The 8732-nt window shown below is 41.3% G+C and overlaps 4 protein-coding genes across 4 annotated transcripts; 1 reads left to right on the top strand and 3 right to left on the bottom strand.

Annotated features, from left to right (window-relative positions):
* Window positions 52–589, top strand: LOC104733069 (chromatin-remodeling complex subunit ies6-like; the record flags this gene model as incomplete). Its single annotated transcript, XM_010452681.2, has 2 exons — window positions 52–138; window positions 275–589. Coding segments are annotated over 2 exons (219 nt in total), but the record flags the coding sequence as incomplete, so codon positions are not given.
* On the bottom strand, window positions 470–1671 carry LOC104729156. Its single transcript, XM_010448054.1, has 5 exons — window positions 1561–1671; window positions 1381–1463; window positions 1136–1275; window positions 935–1016; window positions 470–822 (listed from the first exon to the last, which is right to left on the bottom strand). Exons 1-5 carry the CDS (start codon window positions 1598–1600, stop codon window positions 706–708), a joined length of 462 nt encoding a protein of 153 aa, XP_010446356.1. The 5' UTR covers window positions 1601–1671; the 3' UTR covers window positions 470–705.
* Window positions 2311–4576, bottom strand: LOC104729155 (DDB1- and CUL4-associated factor 8-like). Its single transcript, XM_010448053.2, has 5 exons — window positions 4325–4576; window positions 3755–4006; window positions 3501–3644; window positions 2712–3401; window positions 2311–2519 (listed from the first exon to the last, which is right to left on the bottom strand). The coding sequence occupies exons 1-5, from the start codon at window positions 4439–4441 to the stop codon at window positions 2334–2336; spliced, it is 1389 nt and encodes a 462-aa protein (XP_010446355.1). The 5' UTR covers window positions 4442–4576; the 3' UTR covers window positions 2311–2333.
* Window positions 4725–8726, bottom strand: LOC104729154 (serine/threonine-protein kinase STY46). Its single transcript, XM_010448052.1, has 15 exons — window positions 8512–8726; window positions 8244–8358; window positions 7938–8044; window positions 7694–7819; window positions 7546–7600; window positions 7302–7412; window positions 7064–7114; window positions 6715–6887; window positions 6513–6620; window positions 6353–6426; window positions 6070–6245; window positions 5662–5757; window positions 5389–5469; window positions 5253–5306; window positions 4725–5159 (listed from the first exon to the last, which is right to left on the bottom strand). The coding sequence occupies exons 1-15, from the start codon at window positions 8721–8723 to the stop codon at window positions 4929–4931; spliced, it is 1770 nt and encodes a 589-aa protein (XP_010446354.1). The 5' UTR covers window positions 8724–8726; the 3' UTR covers window positions 4725–4928.

The following is an 8732-nucleotide window of genomic DNA, read 5'->3' as shown; positions in this document are numbered from 1 at the left end:
GGGGGGGGGGGGTGATTTTGATTCTGATTATATGTTTATGATTCTGATTGAATCACACTTTCTTGCGCAGATGTTAACATTGAGTCGCCTCCATCCACTCAACCCTGCAAGCGAATTTGCGATGTTACTGGATTTGAGGTCTGCTTCCTCCTTCTTCGCTAATTTATAGTCTTTTTTTTTTGTTTGTTTGGCTGTTTTCAGATCTCTCTCTCGATTCTAATCAAATTCAGCTTCTTTTGTCTCTCTCTCTCTATGATCACGCAACGCAACGCAGGCACACTATGTTGACCCAAGAACAAATCTCCGTTACGCTAATGCCCATGTTTTCAAGACTCTCAGGTCTCTTTCTCCCGACCAAGTCCACCAGTATCTCTCCATCCGCAATGCTGCTGTTGTTCTCAAGTAGCACCATTATCCTCCTCTTTATGTAGTAGTAGTGATCTTTTTTTTATGTGAAATACTATATATATAACTCAAAGACTAGTTTTGATTTCCCTTTTTGTTGAGTACTATTAATTAAACAGACCACACACAATTGGTTTGGGTACATCTTCTTGTATACCCTTCTTAATACAAAGAATTATTTCTACATTTGAACAACAACAATACTAAAACTATCTCTCAAGGCTACACAACCAGTATCTCATCTCCAAGAGACAAACTACTACGTATGTTGTTGCCTTCCTTCCTTCCTTCCTCATATGGTCATGGGGCTGCTTTCCTCAGGATCATAGTCAATATGTAACAAAGAGCAGCATCCACCGATGATAGCGCTACAATGAATACGGCTACCAGACATAGACTCAGTGTCGCAGTCTTTAGCTGTTTTGTTTTGTTCCCAAAAACACATTTAACACATAAGTTAGTTACAAACTAGTCTCTCTCTCTCTCTCATATGTAATAATAATGTGTATGTGTAACAGCAACAACATACCGTGCTTGTAAAACTTGGCCACTCTATGTATTTGAGCTGACTCGGTTGCTCAGCCATGAAAGACAAAAGAGATCTCGTGCTCCTATTTGAATTTTAGAGAAAGATGAACAACATAAGCAAAATCAATGCAACATTCTGACTCTTCCAGTCAAAAAACAAAAAGAAAACAAGATGTGAGAGAATTGATTTTTCTTTTAATACCAGACGATGTCTCTAAGAAGGCTCAGCCATAAGGGCTCTTCTTCTTCGGATGGCTGCTTGTTGTTATGAGAGCTCCAACTTTGACGAGAGCAACCTACCGTTACCACCGGTTTATGACTCACTCTTCCATTGATACTCCTCTACAAAACAACAAGGAAAACACACACACACTCAGAGCTAATTGAAAAGCTTCCTAAGCTGTTCTTTTGGTCTTTTAATACACCGCCATGGAAATTTAAATTTACCGAATCCCCAGAAAACTTGAAGCAACTAGGTCCGAAGCCATTGCGTCTTTGAATCCGTTGTGACGGTGCCAATCGGATTAAACCTATAAAATCAAAAATCGAAGAAGGATCACTCCAAGGACAAGATCAAAACAGCAGTGAGAATAATTATAGAAAAGCCAACTGGAGCGAATATCTAACCTGAAACACTTGTGAGAAGCCCCGGAGAAACCACCATCATCCTCCCTTAACCGAGCCGAGCGTTGGAGGAAGACGAAGCTGATGACCTCGCGCAGTTGCAGTCACAGTCACAGAGATATCCAAAAAGGCCTTTGATGATTTATGGGCCTTTTTGGGCTTACAAGTTACAAGCCCGTTATACTAATTACTTCTTTTATTTTGTGATGTTTCAAATCACAGAGATATCAAAGAGGGTTCTAGTGTTGGAACTTCTGAAATTTGAAACATCCAAATATCCTAAATTCTATCCTGAACCACTGGAACCTCTTTGCCCGTGCAGCCGCATGATTGGGAGATTTTGGGCTTGTTCGTTTGGCTGCCGTAGGTACCTGCGGCTGCGGCAGACGTAGGTATGGTTGTTCGTTTGCTTGCCGCAGGTACCTGCGTCATGACGCTGCGGCAAACGCTGCGACCTGCATCTAATATTTTTAAACGTTGTTTCAATTCAACGGTTAAAAACATAAACGCAGCCGCTGCCGCAGCCGCCAGCGTCAACTAAATGAACAAGCCCTATGTATGTCGTCCTTTTGGTTGGAGAGTGAAATTGTCTAGACTCGAGTCTCTCTATCCTAGAATTTTATAGCCATTGTTTTAGATTTTTCTTTTGTTTTGCATATATCAATGTTGACAAATATCCAGGATGATAACATCCAACGTATCTAACTTATGCTGTTTTTATTTTGTGTTTAGATATAAAATACATGTCTATTCTATACATTTCTCATCCTCCATCCTCACCCCTCCCCGTCGTCGTCCTCCTCATCATTTGTAATCCCAACATCGGCTTCAGCATTCTCCTCTTCTTCCGCACCAACATCATCATCATCTGAACTCTCATCACTACTTTCATCGTCAGAATCATCATCATCATCATCATCCACAATATACTCATGGTACCATCGAGTACCAGAAACCAAATCCTGTTTCCAAGAAAGAAGCAACATACATACAAATTAGTTTACCTGCCAGTACCAAATTCACCCCTCCAGTCACATGTTTTGTATCCAAAGTAACATTCTTGTTAACTAAGGCATATCCTCCGAGTCAAAAACACAAAAACATCTATCTATATATATATATATATAGCAACCAAGAGGTGTTAGGGCAATGACCTGTTTTGCATGTCCCGGCGACAAGGGTCTCTCGGTTCCTCCAGGAGTCCAGATTTTGATATCAGTTTCAATTCCACTGCTACACAAGAGTGGCATGTGAGGATGAGACTCAACACAGTTGACAACATGTTTGTCTGCTTCCATGGCACGGAGAATCTCTCCGTCTTTCTTCCTCCATATGAATACTCGGCCACAGTCAGAACCACTAACCACATACTCACACTTGGGTCCAAAAAAGTTGACACCTTTGACTGTTTCACGATTCGTGTGCTCTTTATAAACCTGCGGGGGCGTTGGCGTTGGCGTACTCCTCCTCTCCTGAGTTTTAGTTGAAGAGGGATATACAGCTGGGCCTAGCCCCATATCAGGGGTGAAAAGATAGATGAACTCGTCACTATAAGAAGCGAGGAGCTCACTTTGATCAGAGAAAGCTAGACCTGTTATTCCTACATGGTCGCTTCCAACCAAATGGTGAGGACAGAAGTGGTCGACGGGTTGGGTAAAGTTATACCAACCCTCAGACCGATAGCTGCGGATATCATAGACACGAGCATACTCATCCATGCCAGCGACCGCAAAAAGACCAGGGTTCCTCGGATCAACTGCAATTGCATGCAAGTAGACAACTAAATTGAACTTGGCTTCTTTACAAGTGAAGAGATTTGTAGCCACCCGAGTCCTAAGATCAAACTGAAAAATAATAATAATGTTGTTATAGAAAGAAAAGAAAAAAGTTAAAAGAGAAAGGATTTTGTTCAGAGCAGAAAAGAAAAACAGAGAGAAACTCACATGCTTAACAACGCCATCCTCACCACAAGTATAGAATGAGAATGGACTACCGGGCTCAACAGCCAATTTGTGGACGGGTCCTTGATGTTTACCCAACAAACTAGTCTCGACTTGTCCAGATTCATGAATTTGGGAATGGCGGACCTGTTACGAAATGGAATGCAAACGAGGAGGAGATTTAGATAATGTTTGCAACTTCTTTTGCGGGAAACATAAAGAAAGTAGTAAGATAGGAAGAGAGAAGAGGAGGGGACCTGCTTATCAGCAGCAGAAGTGACAATGCTACGATCGTCAGAGAAAGGCATAAATTGGGCTTGGAAAACATTGTTGTAGTGGCCGGAATCGAAAGAGAGCTTGACAGAAGCAGTCTGCCAATCCCAAAGGATGACCTGTTTGTCATCAGAACCTGAAAGCAAGATATCTCCATCTGCATTGAAACTCACAGTGTTTACACAACCCTTATGCTCAACCAGCTTCTTGTCAAGCCCCAGACGCCGCAGTAGATTCTGGTAAAGTACAGAATCAATCAAATATCAGTCAGTGAGTTAGCGATTTCATCCAATCCAATGTATACACACATCCATCAACATAATTTTGGTTTCCTATCACATTGTGAATAGCAATATAAGAAAGAAATAAAAGACAAAAGATATCATCATCATCTAATCTATTATGTTGGGATGCCCCATCACCCAACTCCACGAATATGGTTCGTAATACACTGGGGGCGTTAGGAAAGCACACAGATTGAACATGAATCAGAAACCCTAGAAACTGCAGTTGGAATCAGAAACCAAGAAGACAAAAGGCGAAGAGGGAGAGACCTCGGAGGCTGAGAAACGGTTGGAGAAATTACGATTGGGCAAGAGACCAAGCTCTCTCTCCCACACATTCACCACCGAGTGGTCTCTTCTCGGCCTTTTCACCGCCCCTCCACTCATCCCTACCCCACCAGATCAAGTTTCTTCTTTTTTTTAGGTTTACCAAAAAAAAAAAAAAAAAAAAAAAAAANGTGTCTTAATTTGATTGAGAACGACCAGAGAAGAAGAAGAAGAGACCAACGAACAGAACAGAGAACTCACAACAACTACCTCTCTCTCTCTCTCTCTCTATATATACTGTATATAGGTCTTTTTTATGACTTTTGGGTTTTTTTGTCTTTTTCTTTCAATGGTATAACTACAAATCTACAATGCTATTGTTTTTTTTTTTGGGTGCATTTGCTTTGCTGCTAAAGGTTGAGTTTTTTTCTTTCATTAACCAACTTTTTAGAAATATAATTGTGTCGTAAAACTTACAAACGAAATCAAAATCAATTGAATCAAGAAACCAACACCACCAACATATACAGCCAGCCCACATCATCTGCAAATTGCTGTACAGTTTTTGTTTTCTTTCTTTCTAATGGGGGAACCAACCAACCATCCATCAATGATGATGAGTTGTGCTTCTCCTCAGGGCCGCCAAGATACCCCCTCCTAGTCCTGATGACGATTTTTTCTTTTCCTCTCCCTCTTCTCCTACCTCCTTGGCTATCTCTTGTAGCTGCTCTATGATCTCTGAGAAGTCTGGTCTCTGCGTCGCATCCTGCTCCCACAATCTCTCCAATAGCTCTGCCAATTTCGGATGCGTGTTCTTTGGTATCGTTGGCCTTAATCCCTGACATTCACACCAAACAAAACTTTCTGTTAACTAACTTGGTTGGAACGTTTTACCTCCACAACTGCTGCATTCTACACACCTATTACATACCTTCTGGACGACCCCTACTGCTGCCTGCAATGGCGTCATGTATTCATATGGAAGCTGCCATTCACATCAACCCATCATTAGTTAAAGACACTCTATCTCCCTCGTTTAGGTATTTTATTTTCTCAGACACACGTACCTTCCCAGTCAACAACTCCCATAGCACAATCCCGTAGCTGAATACATCTGCCTTGTGATCATATGGCTTGTGTTCTATCACCTGAATTGCAGCAAAAATCATTATTGTGTCAGAATGAGAGATACTGGCCATCTAAGATATCATGCCAATAGGTAAAACAATACGTGTGTTTTAAGGTATAACCACGGCATAAGAAAATTTATCTTACATTTGTAGATTGGAAAATCAAATTGTCAGTAACAAAAGCTATAAAGAGCATGAAGACAAACGTACCTCTGGAGCCATCCACCGATATGTTCCAGTTTCAGCTGTCATAACTCCAGTTTGTGCTTTCACTCTGGCCACTCCAAAGTCTGCAACCTTAACCACCTGTTACAATGAACCCAGACACGAATATGAATCCGCAACTTAACTGCTATCGACAGGAGCAAGAAATAACTAGGTAATGGACACAGAGTTAATGAAAAGAATCTGATGAAATACATCCTGTAGAGCACTAGCTCAAGGAGATAGCATAGTGTGATGCAGCAGAACAGGTCATTTGAGCCTAAACATGGATCAGTGTTTCAACCAAAACATGTAACGAAATTGATGCAGATTCATACATTCCCACTACAGAGCTAATAGTGTGCATGGAGGACAAATATATCTATATATGTCCCACTAAGTTGAGATTTTTACCTCATTTTCGTCCATTAAGAGGTTGGCAGCCTTCAAATCTCTGTGAATTATGTTATTTTGGTGTAAGTAGCTCATCCCTTTGCAAATATCTATAGCTACTTTAAACAAAGCTGGAAGCTTAAAGACGCCCTTTTGCTTGTGGAGATAGTCATATACACTTCCACCGGGCATGAATTCTATTTAATGTAAGAGAGTCAAAGCAGGGCAACGAGTAAAAAAATGGTAAGCGTAGAACGTGACATCAAACAGAATGATACGGAGTAAAATGGTCACTGCAACATACCAGTAACGATACACAGATGTGGAGGCTTGGTGCAAGCACCAATGAACTGAACAACATTTTTGTGTCGAACTTTCCTGAAAACGGAAAGATTTTTGAATGATACTCTTATCGTTTATCTGCGCATAAAAATACAAGGGAACAGACACGAAGGCACACAAACCTCATAATGAAGACTTCTTGGGCAAACTCTTTCTCTAGCTCTGAATCTAGACGCTCTGGCTTGAGGACTTTGATAGCAACTTCCTGGCTACAATATGTACCTTTATACCTGAATAAAACAAGAGGTAAAAAGAAAGAGCGAGAGAGATTAATACGTGAGAATCTTAATATGACAATGTGTTTGACAGATAGAGCCAACTTACAGATCTCCGTAAGAACCAGATGCAATTTTATGCCCAAACTTTAAGTGTTTAAGGTTGATTTCCCAAACATCAGTTCCATCACAGGGTATTGCAACATGAGTTCTGACACCTGTTTGCCCATTTTCCTTTTCAGGAGAGAAGGATTGCTGCATAGGCCAGCTTTGGCACTGCAACTGAGTATGATAAAAGAAATATTAATGTCTAAAGGCGAGACTTGTGCGTGAGATGGTGTCACTATGGAAAATCGTAAGACTTCATATTATCTAACTCCATTTCATTCACAAATGAGGTGATTTGGGAAGAAAAAGGTTGTCAATGGATCATAAAATTTGCAACTGAAAACAAGTACCTCGATCTTTGCAGCTTCTTTCTCCAATGATAATCTAAGTCTGTCTGTTTCCTGAATAACAAAAAAGATAGCATGACAACCACATTTTATAATCCGGAACCTTTAGCATGTCACAGATAGTTGCGTTTCAGTATTAGATCACCAAACAGTTTGAATAACACAATGGGAAGGGTATAGATGAAGTAGAGTAAACAAGGATAAGAGGAACACACAAAAAAAGAAAAAGAAAAAAGAGTACCTCGTAGGGCCAACCATCAACAACAAAAACATCTAGTGAGTAGCCATCAGTTGTGGAGAAAGCATGCGCCTCTTGAATGTTTAGCCCAAGCTCAGCAAGCAAGGCAGTTAACTGCATCATTTACAGTAGCTAAGTGAAAATAGATCATACTACGTAGTTCCTTGTAACAAATGTGACAAAAAAAACTAACTAACTTAGGTAACACCAATACTTGCAAGGAGCAAGCAATGAGCTTATTATATACCTGAAAAAGGAGTTTAGGCTTGTCTTCAGTGGAAAAAGTGATCTCATGCAAGGGCCTGCATTGGGACAAAGATGAGGAATTGAACAATCCTTGCCAGAAGAAAACAGACGATTGTGTGTAGCTAGAGTAGTAAAAGAGGAAGGTGTACCGTGAATAGAGGGCATTGTTATGAACGGAATTGTCACCGTCGTCGTCGTGGTCTTGGGAAATAGGAGATGCAAGAGCAAGAGCTTCAAGATTGGGGGAAGAACCAAAGGCAGGGGGAGGATGAATGCTGGGAAGTTGAAGATGGAATCAAAAGAAGATAGTTGATCGCTTATTAGTTGGTTTGTTTTGATCAAAGAGAATTTTTTATGTTATTAAAAAAAAAAAAAAAGGAGGAAAAGACAAACCTTTTTCTTTGTAAGGGAGGATCAGCGGGTTCCTGGTTAGTAGAAGAAGAAGAAGAAGAAGAGTCCAAGGGAGTGGAGTCAGGTGAGGTCCCAGCAGGAGGTTGAACCTTAAGAAAAGATCAGTCACCAAAGATCCTGTGAGCCGAGAGACAAAGCCGAAAAAGAAAGAAAAAAAGTTGACAGAGGCAACCAAAGTAAAAGATGAAGGGATCAGGGAACAAGGGAAGCCGAGAGAGAGAGAGATGGGCATGGATGATATGGGTATATATGGTTGGTAAAGATTGAAGAAGAAGAAGAAGGACAGACCTGGACGAGACGGACTTGGATGGCAGGCCTATTAAGAGGATCATAAGCAGAAAGGAGCAAGCGCTTGTGCATGAGCACGTCTTCAGCCCTCTCCACATTCACATCCAAAGCATACCTAAATCATCATCATCATCATCTCACATTTATCAAACATATTCAAAGGAGCAGAGGGAAGGATAGATCATGGGACATGCAGCAGAGAGACAGAAACAGAGACAGAGAGATACATATAATATAAGGTCAGGAGGAAGAAAAAAGGGGGGGAAACCTGGCAGGGAGGCGATTGAAGTGAGTCCAGAGCTCGTCCTGGAAAGAAGGGAGGTGGGAGTCGGGGATGTCGTCGGAGAGACGGAGACGGCGGAGGACCTCGTGGAAGACCTCCATTTTGATGCGCTCACGACGGTCCATGGTAGCCTGAGAGGTAGGTAAGGCGTCGAAAATAACTCGACTGGCGCAACTCTCGTTGTCCTCCATCACCATTGACGACCC

The sequence above is a fragment of the Camelina sativa genome, chromosome 12 (assembly GCF_000633955.1).
Source record: "Camelina sativa cultivar DH55 chromosome 12, Cs, whole genome shotgun sequence".
Taxonomy (NCBI): domain Eukaryota; kingdom Viridiplantae; phylum Streptophyta; class Magnoliopsida; order Brassicales; family Brassicaceae; genus Camelina; species Camelina sativa.
This window is presented reverse-complemented; position numbering and strand designations above follow the sequence as displayed.